The 26310-nt window shown below is 39.6% G+C and overlaps 1 protein-coding gene across 2 annotated transcripts in view; it reads left to right on the forward strand.

The window, feature by feature from the left end:
* Positions 1 to 710: 710 nt before the first annotated feature.
* Positions 711 to 26310, forward strand: part of camk2a (calcium/calmodulin-dependent protein kinase II alpha) — a 34187-nt gene continuing 8587 nt past the window's right edge. Inside the window, exons 1-17 of one of the 2 annotated variants that reach the window (XM_076750589.1) lie at positions 711 to 1138; positions 4048 to 4142; positions 7850 to 7909; positions 11141 to 11195; positions 12099 to 12164; positions 12345 to 12417; positions 12944 to 13046; positions 13375 to 13458; positions 13598 to 13692; positions 13789 to 13911; positions 13998 to 14081; positions 14257 to 14299; positions 15986 to 16026; positions 16685 to 16733; positions 16994 to 17069; positions 17403 to 17497; positions 17621 to 17859. In XM_076750589.1, the coding sequence (XP_076606704.1) occupies positions 1077 to 1138; positions 4048 to 4142; positions 7850 to 7909; positions 11141 to 11195; positions 12099 to 12164; positions 12345 to 12417; positions 12944 to 13046; positions 13375 to 13458; positions 13598 to 13692; positions 13789 to 13911; positions 13998 to 14081; positions 14257 to 14299; positions 15986 to 16026; positions 16685 to 16733; positions 16994 to 17069; positions 17403 to 17497; positions 17621 to 17853 (1437 nt within the window). In that variant the 5' untranslated portion in view covers positions 711 to 1076 and the 3' untranslated portion in view covers positions 17854 to 17859. The remainder of the gene's footprint in view (positions 1139 to 4047; positions 4143 to 7849; positions 7910 to 11140; positions 11196 to 12098; positions 12165 to 12344; positions 12418 to 12943; positions 13047 to 13374; positions 13459 to 13597; positions 13693 to 13788; positions 13912 to 13997; positions 14082 to 14256; positions 14300 to 15985; positions 16027 to 16684; positions 16734 to 16993; positions 17070 to 17402; positions 17498 to 17620; positions 17860 to 26310) is intronic. The other variant, XM_076750590.1, reaches the window with a different exon arrangement.

The following is a 26310-nucleotide window of genomic DNA, read 5'->3' on the forward strand; positions in this document are numbered from 1 at the left end:
CATACCCCATACATCACCGTCATGAGTCTTCTCCAAGCCAATAAAACACATGAAGACTGGACTGACAACCTCCTGCAGCTGCTCCAGGATTCTTGCAAGGATTAACAGCAGGAGGCATTGCTCCTCCTGAATCTGAGGTTCAAGAGTCCGTCAGTCTCCTGTCCAGCAGCCTAACAAAAGCCTTTCCAGGGAGGCTGAGAGGTGCCATGCTTACCCTGCGATCCCTCTTCCTGAAAGCAGCAGTTTTAGCAGTATCGTGCTCTGCTATTAGTAGTAGCTGTTATAATTCCAGTAATATTTTTGGTGTCAGTTCCATTAGCAGTAGTAGAAATATGCGCTGTAGAAATAGTATTTGTAATAGTTGTAGAAATATATCTACACAAACAGTATAGTGGTGACAGTAGAAACTCATTTTTGAAGCAATAGTATTTGCAGTAGCAGTAGTAGTTTTAGTGTTAGTAATACTGTTAGTTTTGTCAGTTGTAATATTTGTAATATTTGCAGTAGCAGTAGTAGTTTTAGCGTTAGTAATACTGTTAGTTCTGTCAGCAGTAATATTTTTAGTATTGCAGTTTTCCTGAATATCTCTCAGAGCTGGCGATGTTTGCAGTCTTACTTTCCAGCACAGACAGAGAGGATGGAGTTACCATGGCGACCCTCTGTATGTGTGTGTGTGTGTGCGAGCGTGCGCGTCCCGGCCTGTGATTGGCCGATGGCAGAGAGTGGGTGGGCAGGTGGAGCGTCTGAAAGCGTCTTTCTCTCTCTCCCCCACAGATCAGGATAGAGAGACAGAGAGACGCAGCTCTCCTCACTGCTCTCTCCATCATCCCTCCATCTTCTTCTTCCTCCTCCTCCTTCTCCTTCTCTTCCTCCTCCTCCTCTTCCTCTCCTCCGTCCAGAACTCTCTCTCTCTTCATCTCTCTGCTTCTTCTGTTCTTCTTCTCTTTCTGTCTTCTCTCCTCCATCCTTCAGACAGACGTACAGACAGACAGGTCTAACTCTTGGCCTTCTTCATCACCATCACCATCATCATCCTCGGACAGGGAGCCCCCTGACCCTCACCCCGCTGGGTCGCTATGGCAACGGTCATCTGCACTCGTTTCACCGAGGAGTATCAGCTGTATGAAGAGCTGGGCAAGTAAGTATCTTCATCATCATCATCATCATCATCATCATCATCATCATCATCATCATCATCATCACCATCATCTTCACCATTAAAGTCAGGAGTACCTGTAATGATGAAGCACAGTTCTATTTATATTTATGGAATGTTCAGTTTCCTCTGTTCTCTGTGAGATTTCTTCTCTTTTCATTCATTGATGTTGTTTTGTTCTTACTTTGTGTTGAAGTCGTTTCATAAATTTGATACAAAAAATATGTTTTTGGTAAAATTCTAATTCATATGTTTATATTCTAATGACATTTTGTCATATTTGTAGAATTTTTTTGTATCTAGACTTAAATTTGTATACTTTTATTTAGATTTTTCAAAATATTATTATTACTATTGTTGTATATTTTATAATTAACAAATGTTTTGTTTATAGATTTTTTTTTATGTATTTTTACTCATTGTATTCTGTTTATTTTAATTAGTTAATAGGTTTTTGCACAGTGTGTTTCATTTGTAAAGTTTGTTCCTCTTATTGAATTATGAATTCAATAAGCAATAGTATTTTTTAAATTATGAATTCAATAATAATTGATGAGACATATTCAGCTAATATGCCTTCAGTTAGTGGGCTTCAAGTCATATAGATTATTTCTGCATTATTGATTGTGTTGGTGATCAGTCTTTGATCAATAATGACAGACAGACAGACAGACAGACAGACAGAGAGATACATGGACGGATGGAGGGATGAGTGTATCACCTTTTTGACCTCATCCCACTCACCGCCCACACACACACACACACACACACACACACACACACACACACACTCACTTACTCACACACACACACACACACACACACACACACACACTCACTCGCTCACACTCACACACACACACACACACACACACACACGCACACACACACACACACACACTCACTCACACACGCACACACACACATAATGCCAGGTCTCTTACATAATGTGGTGGTGGGTGGCAGAATGCAGCGTTCATAAGAAACAGACAGAAAGCTCTTTTCTGCAAAACTGTTTCACTTGCATCGATGAATCTGATCAGCAGGAAATTCTTATCTATATTTTGCCAATGTAGTATTTATTGATCACTGAATCTGAGCAGCAGAGCTGGAGTCATCCTCACCTCTGCTCCTACATTTACCATAATGCACCTGGGGCGTCTGTTCGGTCAGCAGCCACTGCACACGTCCAGTTTGTATGTTGGACAGCTCACCAGTAGCACCAGTACAACTAAAAGCAGCTTTGTGCTGGTAAAGCTGCACCAGTGTAAGTAGCACTAGTATCTGCAGGAACAGTACCAGTAGAAGTAACATTTGCAGTAGTATTAACAGTAACAATAGTATTAATCTTAGCACTGTTAGCAGTAGTGATAACACTACTAATAATATTTTCAGTAGTATCTGCAATTGTATTAGCAGTACTCATGATACTTTCGGTGGTAGAAGCAGTAATAACAGCACAAGTAGTAGGAATAGTAAAAGCAACAGTAAAAGTAGTTACAGTTTTAATATTTGTATCAGTTCTATCAGCAGGAGCAGTAGTAGTAATATTTTCAGAAGCACTTGTAGTGATAATAGTAATAGTAAGTGATATTTGCAGTAGCAGTAATGTATAGTAATAGTAATAGTAGTAGCACTAGCAGCAGCAGCAGCAGCAGTAATATTAGTAATAGTGTTAATAGCAGCAGTGATATTAGCAGTAGTAGCAGTGATATTAGCAGCAGTAATAATGTTGTTATTAGTAGCAGCAGTAGTAGTAGTAGTTGCAGTAGTAGTAGTTCTAGTAGTAGTAGTAGTAGCGTTGAAGAGACATATAAAACAGATGAACGTGTCGCCTGAACGCCGTCCTGTGAGGTTTTCACATTTGCTTGAATTCAAAGACGCAGAGTTTGACATGTGAAGCATTAAAGTTCTTCAGAAAGACGAACACTGTTCATGAAATCATTGAAATGTGAGATGACGGCGGTTTACCAATGACGTCAACAACACTGAAAATTTGCAGCCATGTTAACAGCTCTTTGACATTAATGCTAACATCAACATGCTAACAGCTCTTTGACATTAATGCTAACATCAACATGCTAACATGCTCGCAATGACAATGTTAACATGCTGACGTTTAGCAGGTGCAATGTTGACCATGTTCACCATCTTAATTTAGCATGCTAACATTAGCAAATTATCAATAAACACAAAGGGCAGCAGAGGTTGATGTGAATGTAATGTGAATGAATAAAACAAAGTACTGGACGCATCAACATGTTGACCTGATGGTGGCGCTACATGAGCAGTCAGAGGATCAATAAGGATCAATACAGTTCATCCTGAGGGGATCATAGACATCTGAACGTTCTCATTTCATCACCATCATCCAACAGCTGCACCTTCACACAACATAGCTAACACTGAGTCAACTAGGTAGTTTAGCTACTTATGTGAAGTTGGAGATTATAAAAACAAAAGGGGTTATTTGTAAAACCAACAAGTAAACTCACAGATTTGTATAATTTGATTTTTAAGATTCAACTAACTCTCGAAGCTAACTCAAGCTAAATGATGTTAGTTAGAATGATCTGGTTAGAATGTAAAAAATACCTTGTTACAACTTAGACTGTGACAAACATCTTGTTAGAACATGAAGAACATCTTGTTAGAACGCAAAAAATGGCTTGTTTGAATGTGAAGAATATTGTTAGAACTCAGAACTCAAAACATGCCAAATATCTTCTGAGAACATGAAAATACTTTGTTAGATAGTTTGTACATAGACAAATATATTGTTTGAATTAAAAAACATATTGTTAGAAGGTGAAGAACGTTCTTATTAGAACGTGGAAAAGGTTTTAGTTAAACTGAGACAATGTTCTTGTTTTTTCCTGTTGCGTTTCCAGGGGAGCGTTTTCAGTGGTACGACGCTGCGTGAAGGTGCTGTCGGGCCAGGAGTACGCCGCCAAGATCATCAATACCAAGAAGTTATCAGCCAGAGGTGAGGACCTGAAGGACTGCAGACAACATACACACACACACGCACGCACACACACACACACACACACACATATATTTAGCCTGGAGTTCGTCTGGAGCTTCATGATTTGCTGGTGTTGCTGAAATAAGGTGACATGTCCTCCATGTAGGGTTTGAGCTCCGCCCTGCAGATGGAGGTTTAGACCACCAAAGACCGGATCAAACAGGGGTTTCCTGTGTGCGTGCTGAGGCTGATGATGATCGTAATGATGGCTAAAGTCCAGGACTTGTGTTGTGACTCTATGTTTTCGGGTGTTTCGTCGTGTTTTCTGTGCGTTCTTGTTCCTCGTGGCTGAACAACAAATGTGTTGAAGGTGCTTAACTTTATGTTTCCTGTCTGTGATTTTCTAGTTTGTCTCAGCTGTTTTGTTGCTGCTTCCTGAGAAAGTCTGAGTGGATCGTAGATCAATTGATTTCATAAATGATCAGATAACATCAGAGACACAACATCACTCGTGAGAGACTCGAGCATCTTCCAAAACATAGAAAAAGGTTATCAAGGTGTCTTCATCAGAGCGTTTGAAGTATTCAGGTTCAGGGCAGCGTTCATACACAGCAGCTACTCAGAATCATTTCTCATTGATTCTCGTTGTTTGAGATGCAGGTTCACAAGTATAAAGTAACATCTAATTTAAAGCCCATGAAAGCAACATGAAACCTGCGTCTGCCACCATCTGAAGGACGATCTGAAGGACGACCTGAAGGACGATCTTGCAGCCTGAAGTGTCACGTTCATGTTCATGGGTTTCAGACAGTCCTTACATAAAAAGTACTTTTATCACCAATGAAAGTGACTTTATTACTAATCACTGCGTCACCTCCTCCTGCTCCTCCTCCTCCTCCTCTCCCTGCTCCTCCATCATGGCTGTAGTTTTCCTGTAGTGTGAAGCAGTTGAACAGATAATCGTTCCTTCATGTTTTCTGTGTGTTTGACTTTCATGCTGCATATTTATTGATTTTAGAGTCGAAACAGTTAAATCGACGTCGTTGAGAATTCCGTCAGTTGTTTCACCTCTGCCTTTTCTGTGTGTGTGTGTGTGTATGTGTGTCTGTTGCTTAGCAACACCCTGTTAAGTTGACAAAGAAGTGTGTGTGTAACAGTGCAGTAACTCCTGTTATCAACACTGTAATGATGCTGAACATGACCAACAGGATATTAATAATGATGTAACCTGCAGACGTTTATCTGCTGATCTCATCACTCTTTCATTCAATGGAGTCACTCATTCATTCAAAGGAACCTCTCGTTCATTGAAAGGAATCACTCTTTCATTCAAAGGAAACACTCGTTCATTCAGAGGAATCACTCTTTCATTCAAAGGAAACACTCGTTCATTCAGAGGAATTACTCATTCATTCAAAGGAATCACTCGTTCATTCCTGTCAGTCCTTCTCTTGAGCGTTGCTCAGTCTGTCGATTATTTCTTTAAAAAAAAAGTGCATCACATTTTCCAAAAATCTTCAAATGTGCATTTCTTTCCAAACTATGATCCTGGGAGACGAAAAAAAGGACAAAATGCTCAACCAGATTTTTGAATGACTGAAACGATTGATCAACTATGGGAAGAGTTCATTTCTGTTTGATCGATTGTTTGACTGACATGAGGATGATGATGATGATGATGAAGCTGGACGCCCCTGATGAAGACGTCCTGTTTGACGTCAGCTCAGTATTAAATGCTGTGGATTGAATCACAAACAGCAGAAAACAGGACTTTGTTCTTCTTCACACCCTCAGAAAGTCCATGTGTTCAGATGCCAGATCGCCTCCTCCTCATCTTCAGCTCCAACACTCATCATCCCTTCATCCTTCATCCTTCCTGACGGCTGCAGTCTGAAGCTCCGTCAGTCCAAATCCACAGTGTCAGAATACTCTTTTTAAATACTACTTAAGCAAAAGTACAGAGGTATCATCAGCCAGATGTAGTTTTTAAAAGTAAAAGTACTGTGATTAATACTGAAGTATCAATGTTGGAACAGAATGTTACTGTTGGAGCTGTAGGTGGAGATACTTTCAAATACTTCATATACAGGTAGCTAGTTTAGGCCAGTGGGGCCCAGTGTAGGGGTCAGGCCCCTCCAAAGGGTCAGCAGATCAAAGTGAGGGGTCGTCACAATATCACATATTATCATTATTATAACTTTTGTACTTCAGTTTTTTTAAGTAAGATTCTGAATGCAGTTTTTATCACTAATGAAGTATTTCCAGAATGTTGTACTGAATACTTTGACCACCGCTAATGAGAAGCAGCATGAACAGAAGATTTTACAGCTGCTGGTAGTGAATGATGGTCAGTGATTGTCTTTAATATCTGATTTTTAATATCGTGTCAGAGAAATCATCATCCTCATCCTCATCCTCATCCTCATCCTCATCCTCATCCTCATCTTCATCATCTCTCTGAGAGTCTAACACCATCTGAGCAGTTTGTCTTATTGGAAACGAGAAGCTGAAACCATCAAATGTTCTTTAAATCAACAGTCTGTGTTTGCTTTGTATCACTCTGTGTGTGTGTGTGTGTGTGTGTGTGTGTGTGTGTGTGTGTGCGTGCGTGTGTGGGTTTGAAGCCAGCAGGACATTTGTTTGCTGAGTGTCTCTGCAGCAGCTCTCTGCTTCATTTCTGTGTGATTTGAAGGATTCCTGCTCTTTGAACAGTCCTCAGATCAGTTTCCAGCTCGGGTCGTTCTCGCTCTTCATCTCAGTCTTTGAAAGCTTCCTCTGCAGATTCTCTGTTGGCTGCCGGACACTCGTCACCTCACAGAGTCTCTGTGTTCGTTGAGCCGAAACTGATCCCGGATCAGTCCCTGCGGCTCTGGATGGAGAGGTTAAAGTGAGCTGGGTGCTGAGGGACTTTGTGGTTTTGGTTGAAAGTCAGAACATGATGAAGAACAACCACAGAAACAAACACACAGACAGCAGCAGCCTTTCAAAGGTCGGAGACAAATGTTTCAGCAGGGTGCGTCTTTCACCTGCAGCTGTGAGCGACACACCTGAAACATCCCAGAGTCTGCTGCTCTGTCTGAGCTATGAAAGCTAAAACAATCGATCGTGGCTTCCAGTGAAGAGCTCAGAGTGATCGCACAACACATTTTCAGTGTGTTTTGACCCTAAAGGCCACCATACTTCTGTCTGATGTCTGACTTATGGCTGATCTTTGCTTCTGCTGTATTGAATATTAGCTATAGCCACAGTGAAAACAGTCGTTCTCTGCAGCCCTGGGTCGCGTCTGCAGGTATTATTCATGTCGGCTGCATGCAGGACCAACAACCTTTGAAAATACTGTAGTGGAGCAAAACTCAGTCATAGCTGTGCTCACTGCTGCTCATAGAGTTTATTCTTATTATATAACAAAATGAATAAAAACATAAGAAATGAAATGACTCAGATGAATGATTCAACACTTCCATGAGCGCAGATCAGAGGACAGACAGTTAGCACTCAGGTTAGCATTGTGCTAACTTTAGCAGCCTGCAGCAGCAGAGCTTCTCTCAGTTTGGATCTCCGAAGGCGTCTGCAGCTCCACATGACTCATTGCTGAGCTATCCAATCAGGGCAGAGCGCACAGATGTCATGGCTCTGATTGGTTGAAATCACATGGTCTGACCCTTCATCTTCATTCCTGATCAATAACTCTGATCAATGACCGATGCGTTTTCGTGTTTTGGCAGATCATCAGAAGTTGGACCGCGAAGCTCGAATCTGTCGTTTACTGAAGCACCCCAACATTGGTGAGTACTGCTATATATACTGTAGGTACTACTGCTACTGCTGTATTGCTACTACGAGTGCTACTGCAAGTATTACTCTTACTGCTGAGGTTACTAGTACTGCTGCGATTGTTACTCTTCCTCCTTCTAGTACTCCTACTTCTTCTTCTACAGCTGTAAGTTTATTTGTACTGCACCTTTCAAGTCAAAGCACTTTATATCAGACAGGAAACAGCGTATGAACAGACACTCAACACTACGTGAGAACATGCAGCGATGCTGGTCAGGTGTTCAGTCGTTTCCTGTGATCTGAGGCAGCGGCGGTGTCAAGACGTGTGTCCTTAGCGACCAAGTCGTACTTGTCGTCGTTCAAATTAGATTCAAACCAGTTTTGCTCTGTGCCAGAAAGTCCAACCCCGTGTACCAGCACTGAGTTTGACTGATGTCATTTAAGACGTTCACAAGAGTCTGTGGTCGAAAAAACTGCTGTTCAGATCCAAGAAGGTGCTGAGCTGCTGAAAATCAGGCTTCTGCTTTGATAGAGTCTGGAGAGGACGGTGGACTCTAAGCAGATGATCGGATGTCCTGCAGTTAAAGACAGAGAGAAAAAGCTTGAAGAGGAGTATGAAGGCAGCAGCCTGAGACACTGAGTCATGCTGACTGAGTATGTTTGAAGTGGACGCAGTACAGACCATGTACCTGAGGACCCGACAGCTCGTCTGATCCTCTGAATTTCTTCAGAAAAGTGTTGAACATACATTCAGGTCTGTCATCCAATACTGAGACACCAGCAGAACGACTGTTTGAGTCAGAGGACAGAACGTGTTCATGATGAATCTGCAGCTTTTCCAACCGACTGCAACGGTACTACTGCTACAGCTGGTACTACTGCAACGGTACTACTGCTACAGCTGGTACTACTGCAAAGGTACTACTGCTACAGCTGGTACTACTGCAACAGTACTACTGCTACAGCTGGTACTACTGCAACAGTACTACTGCTACAGCTGGTACTACTGCAACGGTACTACCACTAAAGCTAATACTACTGCAATGGTACTACCGCTACAGGTGGTACTACTACACTGGTACTGCCGCTACAGCTGGTACTACTGCAATGGTACTGTGAATACAAGTGCTTATACTGCAACTATCCTGCAACTACAAGTACTTCTTGGTGGTGATGATGTTGATGATGATGACGATGATGGTGATGATGATGATGATGGTGATGATGATGAAACGATGTTTCTAGAATATGGATGAGCCGTTGAAGTGAATAAGATGATGATTTAAATTTGACTCAGATATGTTTAAAGGAAGTCTGACTGTCGGATAGAGAGCTGATCTCAGAACAGTGAAATGTGTTTGTCGTGAAAGAGACGTCAAACTGTCACTGAGCTGTCCGTCCTCAGTGTCAGCTGATTAACAGCCTTCCTCAGACTGGATCACATCCACGCTGTGTTGTCAGCGGTGATGATGATGATGACGACGACGTCTTCGTCACCACGTGGCTGTGCTTTAACCGTCCTGCTGTTTCTCAGCCCGTCAAACACCTGCAGCCTCTTAAACAGGAGCCTGTAGGTTCGTCACTGTCTCTACTGCATGTATGTGACCAATACAGTATGCTTATACTACTGTCTTATCTTGTACTTATACCCACACTGTATTCTTTTGAGCTGCTCACGTTCACGTGTATCTGAGCGTACTCATATCTAGAGCTTACTGTTTAGATCGACAGATGGATCAATTGATTGATGGATCGATGGATCAATAATGTCGACATTAGCTCTGGATGGATGTGTCTGGTTGTCTCATACTACAAACGTGTACTTTAAAATAACAACCAGTCCTGTTAAAGTCATTCATAGAAAATATAGATTTATGATGAACTAATTTACGCCGACAGAGACAATAATCAGGAGTGACACTTCCTGTGGCTGTTTCACAATAAAAGCATCCTTCTGTTGACAGTTCTTCCCACTGCAGTAGAAAAAACTTCAGACTGAGGATCTGATCACATTCTCCAGAAAACAAAGTCAGTCTTTATTTAAGTGGAAACAAACTGAACCAGAGTCAGATGTTCAAATATGACCTCACGTGGACCCAACCAGCCAATCAGCAGGCTGCAGCCGAACCAAGCGTCCAATCAGAGCTCTGTGTGGGCAGGTGATGCTCTGCAGATACTGAGGAGTGTTACGTAACTTAGTGTGTGTGTGTGTGTGTGTGTGTGTGTGTGTGTGTGTGTGTGTGTTTGTGTCGCTAGGCAACAGTGTCCTTAGGTGAAGGCATCAAAACCCTCTTTCCTCCTACACACACACACACGCGCACACACATACACACACACACACATACACACACACACACACACACACACACAAATCAAATCCCACTGCTGTACTGTGTGGGAGTGTTTCGAGAGAAAAACCTGATTATTTCTTTCTGAGTGCTTCACACAGGTGTGTGTGTGTGTGTGTGTGTGTGTGTGTGTGTAGGCAGCAGCTTCTCTCTCCTCTTGTTATATATCCTATTATACAATCTATACAGAGTTTCTACATTCAAAGCAGATACAGTCGTCATAATGATATCCAGCGCTGCAGATGAAGTATTCCCACCGTTTACTGCAGTACCAGTAGTAATACCACACTAAAAGTAATTTTCATTCATTCTGAACATGTGATTGGATGCATGTGGTGTGTCGTCCTTCGTCAGCCTTAAAGTTGGCTGATATGTGATGTTGTGATTGTTGTCGGCTGTCGTCATATGTATCACCTTGCCCTGTTGTATTGGCCACCTGAACGGACTCGTGGATCACTGAATATTCCATTAATATGTTAAAAACACCAAAGAGACAAGATGTTTTTTTGAATTCTTGTGATTTCATAAATCAATCAATTACAAATGTTGAAAAAATGAACAAACATTGTACAGAATGTGAAGAAATAACAGTTTAGATCTATAGGAGTTAGCATGCTAACAGCTAAACTACGTGTAAGTACACACAGCTCTGACATTTTATTGAAGCCGTCTGATCTCGGATCAGGTGTCAGGTGGATCAGTTTCATCTCTGTGTCCGGCAGGTCCAGAACCTGTTCAGTCCAGTCACCACAAAGACTGCAAGGGAGAAACTGCTAGCCTAGCACCTAGCATCTTTTCTTCTTCTGTCTCGTTAGCTAACCAGCAAGTCACCAGTCAGTTCATCCTGTAGATTCATAAACATTCAATAAAGTTTTCTTTCTTTCTTTCCTTTAGTTCGACTACATGACAGCATTTCAGAGGAGGCGCACCATTACCTCATCTTTGACCTGTGAGTCCTGCTCTACTCTATTCTATTATGTTCTATTATGTTCTGTTATGTTCTGTCATGTTCTATGACACTGTGTTTTACATACATGTGATGATGTTCTTGTCATGTTGTTGTTCCATGACGTCACACTGTGTTACGTTGTGTTGTGTTATATGAAGCTGGATCATTAAAGGTGTACTCTGCAGGACTTTCCTGAAAACGTGGCACAGACCCATAAAAACTGTGTGGTGGCATTTTGATCTGCACAGACACTGCCTGGATTTTCTTTTCTTCCTCTGCTTTTGTTGTGTTGGGTCATTTCTGGGCTTCAGCCTTTGGGCACTGAGCGTGTAGCTTCCAGCCAATGACAGCACACAGCTGAGGTCAGGCCTTTATAGACAGGAAATGATCAGGTAACCAGCCAGAAGCAGACAGGTTTACAGACAGGTTTACACACAGTGACGACGCTTCCTGCATCGTGAACCTTTAACTGGGCGGCTGTGGCTCAGGAGGTAGAGGTCATCCACCAATCAAGAGGTTGGTGGTTCGATCCCTGGCCTTGGCAGTCCACATGCCGAAGTGTCCTTGGACGAGATACTGAACCCCAAAAACTGCACCATCAGCGTGTGCATTCATATGCACGTTGTTGGATAAGTGTCTGAAATGACTGAATCTTCTGTTACAGAATGTTTTCTACGTGACACTTTGCTTCGTCGTGTTTTTCTGTTTGTGTTGTATTTCATATTGTTATGTTAACGTGGTGCTGCATGATGTCATGTTTGTTGTATTTCGTCGCTGTCGCTTCACGTGACTTAATGTTGTTCACATGACATCACGTGACTTCTTGTGACTTTACGTTGTTCCTGGTCATTTTACCTATTCAGGACACTTCAGGTGTTCCACAGTGCTTTGTGTCTCTCTCAGGGTAACAGGCGGAGAGTTATTTGAAGACATCGTAGCCAGAGAATATTACAGTGAAGCTGACGCCAGGTAGGAAACACGCATCATGTCTTTTCTTTCTCCTCCTCTACTCGCCCTTCATCTTCATCACTGATTCATAGACACTGATCCTGGAACAGTTTTATGTTTAGGACAGTAAACTGAACACACATCTACTGCTCAGCCCTTCATGTGATCTCTGACCTCTGACCCCTGTCTCTCTGTGAACAGTCACTGTATCCAGCAGATTCTGGAGGCGGTGCTACACTGTCACCAGATGGGCGTGGTCCATCGAGACCTGAAGGTACCTGTCTGTCCAAATGTCTCGTGATGTGCCACTGACTTTGCTTCATAACAATCATTTTGGTTTTATCATCAAACCTCATGTTTGCAACAGCATCAGTCCGTTTCAGTAATGTTTCACTTCCTGTCTGTGGCTCTCAGCTTCAAGCCAACTACTGAAGACGTGAATCTTTAAAAAGACCTGTGGTTCATGCCTTCAAACAGTTGAACCCTGAAAGTACTAGTACTTGGATTACGTGTCATTGACTGAACAGAGACTACATTTAGTTCCAGGAAGAGTAAACAATGAATAGGAAATACCTGTTCAGGTGTGCTGTCCTTCAGTTCCTCAGTGAGAGGGGCCTCTTCCAGTCCATTAACAGTAAATCTCTTTGTAGGCATTTCCAGATCATCATCATCATCATCATCATTAATCAATCAGCCAACACAAGGAGAAACGGACATGCAGGTCCACTTACCATTGTTAGCCTCTCCCATGCAAACGAATGGGCAGAGTTAGCATGTTAGCATCTCCCCTGTGTCTCCAGCCAGAGAACCTGCTGCTGGCGTCCAAGTCTAAAGGAGCGGCGGTGAAACTGGCCGACTTCGGCCTCGCCATCGAGGTGGAGGGAGACCAGCAGGCGTGGTTCGGTAAGACTTCACAGATACTAATACTGCCCTACTACTGCAGTATCAGTACTGCTAATACTACTGTGATTTTGCAGTGTGTAAGTGGTTTTATTTTTACTTTTCACAGAGCTCTTTCATCGTGTTCCCTTTCATTCACTTTATTTAAATAGTTGTTGTTTTTTTTTTTAACATATGATTCATTTTATTTTAATGCTTTCTCTTTTTTATTTCTATTTATTTTATTAAACTTTTTTCTTTTATCAGTCTTTTTTTCTACTGGACTTTATTTTATTTCATCTGATTTTCCTGTGCTTTGTCTTACATTGTGTGTTTGTTTATGTGTTTACAGGCTTTGCGGGGACCCCTGGTTACCTGTCTCCAGAGGTCTTGAGGAAGGATCCTTATGGCAAAGCCGTCGACCTTTGGGCTTGTGGTCAGATTCCTTTCTGCTGCTCTTCTTGTTTCCTTTTGTTGTTTCCTTTCCTTTCCTTTCCTTTCCTTTCCTTTCCTTTCCTTCTTCCTTTCTTTTCTTGTTTCCTTTCCTTTCTCAGGTGTGTCTCTCTGTCTCTCAGGTGTGATTCTCTACATCTTATTGGTTGGTTATCCTCCATTCTGGGATGAAGATCAACATCGTCTCTACCAGCAGATCAAAGCTGGAGCTTATGATGTAGGTCATGTGACCCTTGACCTCTGTCACATCCAGATCAGCTCACTGTGACCTGCTCTCACCCTCTCCTCCTCCTCTCCTCCTCTTCCTCCTTAGTTTCCCTCTCCTGAATGGGACACAGTGACCCCTGAAGCCAAAGATCTCATTAACAAGATGCTGACCATCAATCCATCCAAGCGGATCACAGCGGCCGAGGCGCTCAAACACCCCTGGATCTCTGTGAGGCTCTTCTTTATATTTGTGCTGAATTCAGTGCCGGCAGCGTTTGTCATCACAGTGACGATGATGTGTGATCTTCCTCGCAGCATCGCTCCACTGTGGCGTCCTGCATGCACAGACAGGAGACAGTGGAGTGTCTGAAGAAGTTCAACGCCAGGAGGAAACTCAAGGTAGGCTGAGGTCAGAGGTCACAGGTCAGATGTTCTTTTCTATGTGAGAGTGAGACGTCCATCTGTTGTCTGCGTCTGTGATTATGATGTCACAGCGAGACGAGCATCACTTCCTGAAACAAACTTCCTTTAACGAAGTCCATAAACTTAAACTGTTAATCTTCCTTTCCTGTAGGGAGCCATCCTGACCACCATGTTAGCGACCAGAAATTTCTCCGGTAAGTCTAGTATCTGCTCTCGTCTCATCTGGTGGTCAGAGGTCAGAGGTTATGTGTTCACCTGTCTCCTGTTTGTCATCAGTGGATCACATGACCTGTGTGCATTGAGCTGCGGATTTGGGAGTTTTGACCTTTGACCTGCGGGTTTATGTTACAGTAGCAGAGGTTAATGCCAACCAATCAGCTGCTGGTATTCACACAATTAACAGGTTAACACTGAGAGTGTGTATGTGTGTGTTTGTGTGCGTGCATGTGTGCATGCCTCTGTGTGTGTGTGTGTGTATGTGTGTGTGTGTGTGTGTGTGTCTCTCAGCTGTTTTCACATTTCACACACACTCAGGACACCGTGGGTCTATAGATAGCCTGGAAACCACCGACAGAGAGAGAGAGACAGATGAGTGGAGACAGACGGGTGGAGACAGACGGATGGAGACAGACGGGTTTCATACAGCTCTTTCCACACATGCAGTAGAACTTTTTATTGAAATCTTTCTGAATTCTGACATAAAATAACATCAAACAAAATAAAAGAACACAAAGTTACAGAAACGATAAAGTGAATGGATGAAAACTGAGTTCAGCTGAAAATGATTCGTCAGTTTGAGGATCATCAACAAGAAAAAGCGTCGAAGAGCTGAAACACATCAACAACCTTCAGATCAAACTTCAGCACACAGTTTGTTATAGCTGATCACCTTATTGACGAGTGAATGAACAGCAGCGGCCAAACCAAAGATCGAACTGGAATAATTCAGATTTCAACTGTGACTCAAATATTGTTGATCGACAGGGACAAACAGGAAGAACAAGCTGACAAATCAGGAGCTTGACTCTGTCACCTCGACAGGTGTGAACATCCACCGCTAATGTGACAGCGCGTCAGGTCGTTGACCAATAGGAGCACAGTGTGCTCTTCACCTGGAAACATGGTGAAGTGAATGGTGGTGCTGCGAGGTGGACGCCATGTTTATTTACACTGTTTCTATATGTGTGACATCACGCAGGTCTGAAACACGGTGAGCTTTGACTGGTCGAGGACCAGCGTGTCGTCTGTCACCTGTGAGGTCACAGTGACAATCAATGAGTTTCCGCTCTCTGTGCCAAGGGCCCCTCTTTGCTGGGGGCCCGCAGCTCACCGCTGGCTGAACATGCTTGGCGTGCCGAGCGGTGAGCAGCACTCTGGAATGTGTTTCTGTGTTTCTGCTCTCCAACGATCTCAAGCTGAGACTAAATTTGTCCTCGGCTCTGTCTGACTGACCCTCATGTGACGCCGGAACCTCCCTCCACCTGTCTGTCTGTCTGTCTGCCTGTCTATCTGTCTGCACACCGTCAGACACACACAGGAAGCAGCTCTGGACTATTTCAGCATTTTTGTGGTTTTTGCAGTTGAAAAAAATACTTTTGTCGTCTTTTTGACGTATTTTATTTTCCACTCGTCTGTGAACTCATTTTTACACTTTTTGTTTCTTTCATTTTCTTTTTGTTTGTTATTTATTTATTTTTTTACATTAAAACTTTTTCTTCTTTGGATTGGCCTTTTCTTTCCTTTTTTTTTGAGTCCTCCTAGGCTGAAGGGCTGGTAGGCAGCGGTTGTCGGTACGATGCCGTCTCTTCTCTTCTCTGCGTTCGTTCCTTTCTTTCTCACTCTGCTGCTTTTCTTTCTCTTCGTTCTCATCCCTCGTTCAGGAGGAAAGAGTGGAAGCAACAAGAAGGCCGACGGAGTCAAGGTGATGGATCCACAATGTTGTTATCATCAAAATAATCGTCAGAATAATGCTGCTGAGGACTGTTGTTATTGTGATTATTGTTATTATTGTTGTTGTTGTTGTTTTTCATGTTCGCCTCAGGATGAACTGTGAAAACTTTACTGATCCTCTGACTGCTCTTTTAACGCCACCATCAGGTCAATGTGATGTGAATGTGTCCAAATCAGCCTCAGCTGTGCTGTTAACTGCTGATTAGCTAACGTTAGCATGCTAACAAGCTAAACTAAGATGGTGAATATGCAAAAAATGTTAGCATTGTCTTTGTGAGGATGTTAGCATGCTGATGTTAGCATTTAGCTCAGCAGACTGTTAACCTGGTTAAAAGAGACATTATATAAATCTAATAATTTACATTTTTAACAAGCAGACAGGAAGTACAGAAACACTTTGGTATCTTCCCCGTGATTGGCTCACATTTGATGAGTCCCACCTTCCTTCTTGAGGTTTGGCAGCCAATCAGAAGCTGACTGTGACAGCTGAGAATGAGCTGCAGCCTTCCTGTTGTTTGTGTGGGCGAATCAGCATCAACAGCCAGACCTTCAAATTAAAAGCTGAAATCAACAGAAGAAGAAATGTGATGAAACTTTTTCCTGTAATTCATGTTGTCTCTCTGTTGTAGGAATCATCTGAGAGCACAAACACCACCATCGAGGACGAGGACACCAGAGGTACACACAGAGAGACAGAGGGACACACAGACAGAGACACACAGACACACACACAGACACAGACACACACACAGACACACACACAGACACACAGACACACAGACACACACACACACACACACACACACACACACACACACAGCACTGTTCACTAATGACTGACAGCTATTCAAAACATAAACCAATGATTAAATACCACTCACAGATGTGATGATACCTGCCTGTCTGTCTGTCTGTCTGTCTGTCTGTCTGTGTCTCAGTGAGGAAACAGGACATCATTAAAGTCACCGAGCAGCTCATTGAGGCGATCAGCAACGGAGACTTTGAGAGCTACACGTATGTGACACACACACACACACACACACACACACACACACACACACACACACAAACACACACACACTCTCTCTCTCTCTCTCTCTCACACACACACACACACACACACACACACACACACACACACACATTCCTGACATCGATAATCTCTGTTATGTCCTCAAAAAGACCCTTGTTGTGAAAGTGTCACTGTTCTCTCAGTAAAACCTGTCTGTCCTCTCATTAAAACCTGTCTGTCCCCTCAGTTAAACCTGTCTGTCCTCTCATTAAAACCTGTCTGTCCCCTCAGTAAAACCTGTCTGTCCTCTCAGTAAAACCTGTCTGTCCTCTCAGTAAAATGTGTGATCCGGCTGTGACGGCGTTTGAGCCTGAGGCTTTGGGGAATCTGGTTGAGGGCCTTGACTTCCACCGCTTTTATTTTGAAAACTGTGAGTCGAACCAAACTTACTGTATGATTGACTTTCTCATTCTGGTTTAGAGACTATGATACCTGGTGTCCATGAGACGATAGCAGTGACACCTGATTAAATTCTGTCCACCTGTCTCCTCAGTGTGGTCTAAGAACAGTAAACCGGTCCACACCACCATCTTGAATCCTCACATCCACCTGGTTGGTGACGAGGCCGCCTGCATCGCTTACATCAGAGTGACGCAGTACATCGATGCCAATGGAACGCCTCGCACGGCCCAATCAGAGGAGACCAGGGTGTGGCACCGCCGCGACGGGAAGTGGCAGATTGTTCATTTCCACCGATCAGGCTCCCCCTCCACGCTCAACAAGTAAGAACAGGTCAGAGATCAGTTTCTTGAACTTGTCAGAGATCAGCTTCATAAACTGGTCAGAGAACAGTTTTAAAAACAGTTTTATGAACTTGTCAGAGATCAGTTTTAAAACACTGATCTGAGATCAGTTTTATGAACAGGTCAGAGATCAGCTTTATAAACTGGTCAGAGATCAGTTTTAAACAGGTACCAGATCAGTTTTAAAAAACTGATCTGAGATCAGTTTTACAATGTGATCAAATATCAGTTTTAAAAACACGTCAGGCATCAGCTTTATAAAGGTCAGAGATCAGTTATATAATCTGGTCAGAGATCAGTTTCATAAACTGATCAGAGATCAGTTTTAAAAACAAGTCAGAGATCAGTTTTAAACAGGTGAGAGATCAGTTTTAAGAAACTGATCTGAGATCAGTTTTACAATGTGACCAAATATCAGTTTTAAAAACATGTCAAACATCAGTTTTAAACAGGTGAGAGATCAGTTTTAAAAAACTGATCTGAGATCAGTTTTACAATGTGATCAAATATCAGTTTTAAAAACACGTCAGGCATCAGCTTTATAAAGGTCAGAGATCAGTTATATAATCTGGTCAGAGATCAGTTTCATAAACTGATCAGAGATCAGTTTTAAAAACAAGTCAGAGATCAGTTTTAAACAGGTGAGAGATCAGTTTTACAATGTGACCAAATATCAGTTTTAAAAACACGTCAGGCATCAGCTTTATAGAGGTCAGAGATCAGTTATATAAACTGATCAGAGATCAGTTTTAAAAACAAGTCAGAGATCATTTTTAAACAGGTGAGAGATCAGTTTTAAGAAACTGATCTGAGATCAGTTTTACAATGTGATCAAATATCAGTTTTAAAAACATGTCAAACATCAGTTTTAAACAGGTGAGAGATCAGTTTTAAACAGGTACCAGATCAGTTTTAAAAAACTGGTCAGAGATCAGTTTTAAACAGGTGAGAGATCAGTTTTAAAAAACTGATCTGAGATCAGTTTTACAATGTGATCAAATATCAGTTTTAAAAACATGTCAGGCATCAGCTTTATAAAGGTCAGAGATCAGTTATATAAACTGATCAGAGATCAGTTTTAAAAACAAGTCAGAGATCAGTTTTAAACAGGTGAGAGATCAGTTTTAAAAAACTGATCTGAGATCAGTTTTACAATGTGATCAAATATCAGTTTTAAAAACACGTCAGGCATCAGCTTTATAAAGGTCAGAGATCAGTTATATAATCTGGTCAGAGATCAGTTTCATAAACTGATCAGAGATCAGTTTTAAAAACAAGTCAGAGATCAGTTTTAAACAGGTGAGAGATCAGTTTTAAAAAACTGATCTGAGATCAGTTTTACAATGTGATCAAATATCAGTTTTAAAAACACGTCAGGCATCAGCTTTATAGAGGTCAGAGATCAGTTATATAAACTGATCAGAGATCAGTTTTAAACAGGTGAGAGATCAGTTTTATGAACTGATCAGAGATCAGTATTAAAAACAAGTCAGAGATCAGTTTTAAACAGGTGAGAGATCAGTTTTAAGAAACTGATCTGAGATCAGTTTTACAATGTGACCAAATATCAGTTTTAAAAACACGTCAGGCATCAGCTTTATAGAGGTCAGAGATCAGTTATATAAACTGATCAGAGATCAGTTTTAAAAACAAGTTAGAGATCATTTTTAAACAGGTGAGAGATCAGTTTTAAGAAACTGATCTGAGATCAGTTTTACAATGTGATCAAATATCAGTTTTAAAAACATGTCAAACATCAGTTTTAAACAGGTGAGAGATCAGTTTTAAAAAACTGATCTGAGATCAGTTTTACAATGTGATCAAATATCAGTTTTAAAAACACGTCAGGCATCAGCTTTATAAAGGTCAGAGATCAGTTATATAATCTGGTCAGAGATCAGTTTCATAAACTGATCAGAGATCAGTTTTAAAAACAAGTCAGAGATCAGTTTTAAACAGGTGAGAGATCAGTTTTACAATGTGACCAAATATCAGTTTTAAAAACACGTCAGGCATCAGCTTTATAGAGGTCAGAGATCAGTTATATAAACTGATCAGAGATCAGTTTTAAAAACAAGTCAGAGATCATTTTTAAACAGGTGAGAGAACAGTTTTAAGAAACTGATTTGAGATCAGTTTTACAATGTGATCAAATATCAGTTTTAAAAACATGTCAAACATCAGTTTTAAACAGGTGAGAGATCAGTTTTATGAACTGATCAGAGATCAGTTTTAAACAGGTACCAGATCAGTTTTAAAAAAACTGGTCAGAGATCAGTTTTAAACAGGTGAGAGATCAGTTTTAAAAAACTGATCTGAGATCAGTTTTACAATGTGATCAAATATCAGTTTTAAAAACACGTCAGGCATCAGCTTTATAAAGGTCAGAGATCAGTTATATAATCTGGTCAGAGATCAGTTTCATAAACTGATCAGAGATCAGTTTTAAAAACAAGTCAGAGATCAGTTTTAAACAGGTGAGAGATCAGTTTTAAGAAACTGATCTGAGATCAGTTTTACAATGTGACCAAATATCAGTTTTAAAAACATGTCAGGCATCAGCTTTATAGAGGTCAGAGATCAGTTATATAAACTGATCAGAGATCAGTTTTAAAAACAAGTTAGAGATCATTTTTAAACAGGTGAGAGATCAGTTTTAAGAAACTGATCTGAGATCAGTTTTACAATGTGATCAAATATCAGTTTTAAAAACATGTCAAACATCAGTTTTAAACAGGTGAGAGATCAGTTTTACAATGTGATCAAATATCAGTTTTAAAAACACGTCAGGCATCAGCTTTATAAAGGTCAGAGATCAGTTATATAATCTGGTCAGAGATCAGTTTCATAAACTGATCAGAGATCAGTTTTAAAAACAAGTCAGAGATCAGTTTTAAACAGGTGAGAGATCAGTTTTACAATGTGACCAAATATCAGTTTTAAAAACACGTCAGGCATCAGCTTTATAGAGGTCAGAGATCAGTTATATAAACTGATCAGAGATCAGTTTTAAAAACAAGTCAGAGATCATTTTTAAACAGGTGAGAGAACAGTTTTAAGAAACTGATTTGAGATCAGTTTTACAATGTGATCAAATATCAGTTTTAAAAACATGTCAAACATCAGTTTTAAACAGGTGAGAGATCAGTTTTATGAACTGATCAGAGATCAGTTTTAAACAGGTACCAGATCAGTTTTAAAAAACTGGTCAGAGATCAGTTTTAAACAGGTGAGAGATCAGTTTTAAAAAACTGATCTGAGATCAGTTTTACAATGTGATCAAATATCAGTTTTAAAAACACGTCAGGCATCAGCTTTATAAAGGTCAGAGATCAGTTATATAATCTGGTCAGAGATCAGTTTCATAAACTGATCAGAGATCAGTTTTAAAAACAAGTCAGAGATCAGTTTTAAACAGGTGAGAGATCAGTTTTAAGAAACTGATCTGAGATCAGTTTTACAATGTGACCAAATATCAGTTTTAAAAACATGTCAAACATCAGTTTTAAACAGGTGAGAGATCAGTTTTAAAAAACTGATCTGAGATCAGTTTTACAATGTGATCAAATATCAGTTTTAAAAACACGTCAGGCATCAGCTTTATAAAGGTCAGAGATCAGTTATATAATCTGGTCAGAGATCAGTTTCATAAACTGATCAGAGATCAGTTTTAAAAACAAGTCAGAGATCAGTTTTAAACAGGTGAGAGATCAGTTTTACAATGTGACCAAATATCAGTTTTAAAAACACGTCAGGCATCAGCTTTATAGAGGTCAGAGATCAGTTATATAAACTGATCAGAGATCAGTTTTAAAAACAAGTCAGAGATCATTTTTAAACAGGTGAGAGATCAGTTTTACAATGTGATCAAATATCAGTTTTAAAAACATGTCAAACATCAGTTTTAAACAGGTGAGAGATCAGTTTTATGAACTGATCAGAGATCAGTTTTAAACAGGTACCAGATCAGTTTTAAAAAACTGGTCAGAGATCAGTTTTAAACAGGTGAGAGATCAGTTTTAAAAAACTGATCTGAGATCAGTTTTACAATGTGATCAAATATCAGTTTTAAAAACATGTCATGCATCAGCTTTATAAAGGTCAGAGATCAGTTATATAAACTGATCAGAGATCAGTTTTAAAAACAAGTCAGAGATCAGTTTTAAACAGGTGAGAGATCAGTTTTAAAAAACTGATCTGAGATCAGTTTTACAATGTGATCAAATATCAGTTTTAAAAACACGTCAGGCATCAGCTTTATAAAGGTCAGAGATCAGTTATATAATCTGGTCAGAGATCAGTTTCATAAACTGATCAGAGATCAGTTTTAAAAACAAGTCAGAGATCAGTTTTAAACAGGTGAGAGATCAGTTTTAAGAAACTGATCTGAGATCAGTTTTACAATGTGACCAAATATCAGTTTTAAAAACATGTCAAACATCAGTTTTAAACAGGTCAGAGATCAGTTATATAAACTGATCAGAGATCAGTTTTAAACAGGTGAGAGATCAGTTTTATGAACTGATCAGAGATCAGTTTTAAACAGGTACCAGATCAGTTTTAAAAAACTGGTCAGAGATCAGTTTTAAACAGGTGAGAGATCAGTTTTATGAACTGATCAGAGATCAGTTTTAAACAGGTACCAGATCAGTTTTAAAAAACTGGTCAGAGATCAGTTTTAAACAGGTGAGAGATCAGTTTTAAGAAACTGATCTGAGATCAGTTTTACAATGTGATCAAATATCAGTTTTAAAAACATGTCAAACATCAGTTTTAAACAGGTGAGAGATCAGTTTTATGAACTGATCAGAGATCAGTTTTAAACAGGTACCAGATCAGTTTTAAAAAACTGGTCAGAGATCAGTTTTAAACAGGTGAGAGATCAGTTTTAAAAAACTGATCTGAGATCAGTTTTACAATGTGATCAAATATCAGTTTTAAAAACACGTCAGGCATCAGCTTTATAAAGGTCAGAGATCAGTTATATAAACTGGTCAGAGATCAGTTTTATGAACTGATCAGAGATCAGTTTTAAACAGGTGAGAGATCAGTTTTAAGAAACTGATCTGAGATCAGTTTTACAATGTGATCAAATATCAGTTTTAAAAACATGTCAAACATCAGTTTTAAACAGGTGAGAGATCAGTTTTAAAAAACTGATCTGAGATCAGTTTTACAATGTGATCAAATATCAGTTTTAAAAACACGTCAGGCATCAGCTTTATAAAGGTCAGAGATCAGTTATATAATCTGGTCAGAGATCAGTTTCATAAACTGATCAGAGATCAGTTTTAAAAACAAGTCAGAGATCAGTTTTAAACAGGTGAGAGATCAGTTTTACAATGTGACCAAATATCAGTTTTAAAAACACGTCAGGCATCAGCTTTATAGAGGTCAGAGATCAGTTATATAAACTGATCAGAGATCAGTTTTAAAAACAAGTCAGAGATCATTTTTAAACAGGTGAGAGATCAGTTTTAAGATCAGATTCTCAGATCAGTTTTAAGAAACTGATCTGAGATCAGTTTTACAATGTGATCAAATATCAGTTTTAAAAACATGTCAAACATCAGTTTTAAACAGGTGAGAGATCAGTTTTATGAACTGATCAGAGATCAGTTTTAAAAACAAGTCAGAGATCATTTTTAAACAGGTGAGAGATCAGTTTTAAAAAACTGATCTGAGATCAGTTTTACAATGTGATCAAATATCAGTTTTAAAAACACGTCAGGCATCAGCTTTATAAAGGTCAGAGATCAGTTATATAATCTGGTCAGAGATCAGTTTCATAAACTGATCAGAGATCAGTTTTAAAAACAAGTCAGAGATCAGTTTTAAACAGGTGAGAGATCAGTTTTAAGAAACTGATCTGAGATCAGTTTTACAATGTGACCAAATATCAGTTTTAAAAACATGTCAAACATCAGTTTTAAACAGGTGAGAGATCAGTTTTAAAAAACTGATCTGAGATCAGTTTTACAATGTGATCAAATATCAGTTTTAAAAACACGTCAGGCATCAGCTTTATAAAGGTCAGAGATCAGTTATATAATCTGGTCAGAGATCAGTTTCATAAACTGATCAGAGATCAGTTTTAAAAACAAGTCAGAGATCAGTTTTAAACAGGTGAGAGATCAGTTTTAAGAAACTGATCTGAGATCAGTTTTACAATGTGACCAAATATCAGTTTTAAAAACATGTCAAACATCAGTTTTAAACAGGTCAGAGATCAGTTATATAAACTGATCAGAGATCAGTTTTAAACAGGTGAGAGATCAGTTTTATGAACTGATCAGAGATCAGTTTTAAACAGGTACCAGATCAGTTTTAAAAAACTGGTCAGAGATCAGTTTTAAACAGGTGAGAGATCAGTTTTATGAACTGATCAGAGATCAGTTTTAAACAGGTACCAGATCAGTTTTAAAAAACTGGTCAGAGATCAGTTTTAAACAGGTGAGAGATCAGTTTTAAGAAACTGATCTGAGATCAGTTTTACAATGTGATCAAATATCAGTTTTAAAAACATGTCAAACATCAGTTTTAAACAGGTGAGAGATCAGTTTTATGAACTGATCAGAGATCAGTTTTAAACAGGTACCAGATCAGTTTTAAAAAACTGGTCAGAGATCAGTTTTAAACAGGTGAGAGATCAGTTTTAAAAAACTGATCTGAGATCAGTTTTACAATGTGATCAAATATCAGTTTTAAAAACACGTCAGGCATCAGCTTTATAAAGGTCAGAGATCAGTTATATAAACTGGTCAGAGATCAGTTTTATGAACTGATCAGAGATCAGTTTTAAACAGGTGAGAGATCAGTTTTATGAACTGATCAGAGATCAGTTTTAAACAGGTACCAGATCAGTTTTAAAAAACTGGTCAGAGATCAGTTTTAAACAGGTGAGAGATCAGTTTTAAGAAACTGATCTGAGATCAGTTTTACAATGTGACCAAATATCAGTTTTAAAAACACGTCAGGCATCAGCTTTATAGAGGTCAGAGATCAGTTATATAAACTGATCAGAGATCAGTTTTAAAAACAAGTCAGAGATCAGTTTTAAACAGGTGAGAGATCAGTTTTAAAAAACTGATCTGAGATCAGTTTTACAATGTGATCAAATATCAGTTTTAAAAACACGCCAGGCATCAGCTTTATAAAGGTCAGAGATCAGTTATATAAACTGATCAGAGATCAGCTTTATAAACTGGTCATAGATCAGTTTTAAAACACTGATCTGAGATCAGTTTTATGAACAGGTCAGAGAACAGCTTCATACACAGGTCAGAGAACAGCTTTATGTACAGGTCACATGTCAAACATCAGTTTTAAACAGGTGAGAGATCAGTTTTATGAACTGATCAGAGATCAGTTTTAACCAGGTACCAGATCAGTTTTAAAAAACTGGTCAGAGATCAGTTTTATGAACTTGTCAGAGATCAGCTTCATAAACTGGTCAGAGAACAGTTTTAAAAACAGTTTTATGAACTTGTCAGAAATCAGTTTTAAAACACTGATCTGAGATCAGTTTTATGAACAGGTCAGAGATCAGCTTTATAAACTTATCTGAGATCAGTTTTACAATGTGATCAAATATCAGTTTTAAAAACATGTCAGGCATCAGCTTTATAAAGGTCAGAGATCAGTTATATAAACTGGTCAGAGATCAGTTTTATGAACTGATCAGAGATCAGTTTTAAACAGGTACCAGATCAGTTTTAAAAAACTGATCTGAGATCAGTTTTACAATGTGATCAAATATCAGTTTTAAAAACACGTCAGGCATCAGCTTTATAAAGGTCAGAGATCAGTTATATAATCTGGTCAGAGATCAGTTTCATAAACTGATCAGAGATCAGTTTTAAAAACAAGTCAGAGATCAGTTTTAAACAGGTGAGAGATCAGTTTTACAATGTGACCAAATATCAGTTTTAAAAACACGTCAGGCATCAGCTTTATAGAGGTCAGAGATCAGTTATATAAACTGATCAGAGATCAGTTTTAAAAACAAGTCAGAGATCATTTTTAAACAGGTGAGAGATCAGTTTTAAGAAACTGATCTGAGATCAGTTTTACAATGTGATCAAATATCAGTTTTAAAAACATGTCAAACATCAGTTTTAAACAGGTGAGAGATCAGTTTTATGAACTGATCAGAGATCAGTTTTAAACAGGTACCAGATCAGTTTTAAAAAACTGGTCAGAGATCAGTTTTAAACAGGTGAGAGATCAGTTTTAAAAAACTGATCTGAGATCAGTTTTACAATGTGATCAAATATCAGTTTTAAAAACATGTCAGGCATCAGCTTTATAAAGGTCAGAGATCAGTTATATAAACTGATCAGAGATCAGTTTTAAAAACAAGTCAGAGATCAGTTTTAAACAGGTGAGAGATCAGTTTTATGAACTGATCAGAGATCAGTTTTAAACAGGTACCAGATCA

This window comes from Chaetodon auriga, chromosome 15, assembly GCF_051107435.1.
Source record: "Chaetodon auriga isolate fChaAug3 chromosome 15, fChaAug3.hap1, whole genome shotgun sequence".
Lineage (NCBI taxonomy): Eukaryota > Metazoa > Chordata > Actinopteri > Chaetodontiformes > Chaetodontidae > Chaetodon > Chaetodon auriga.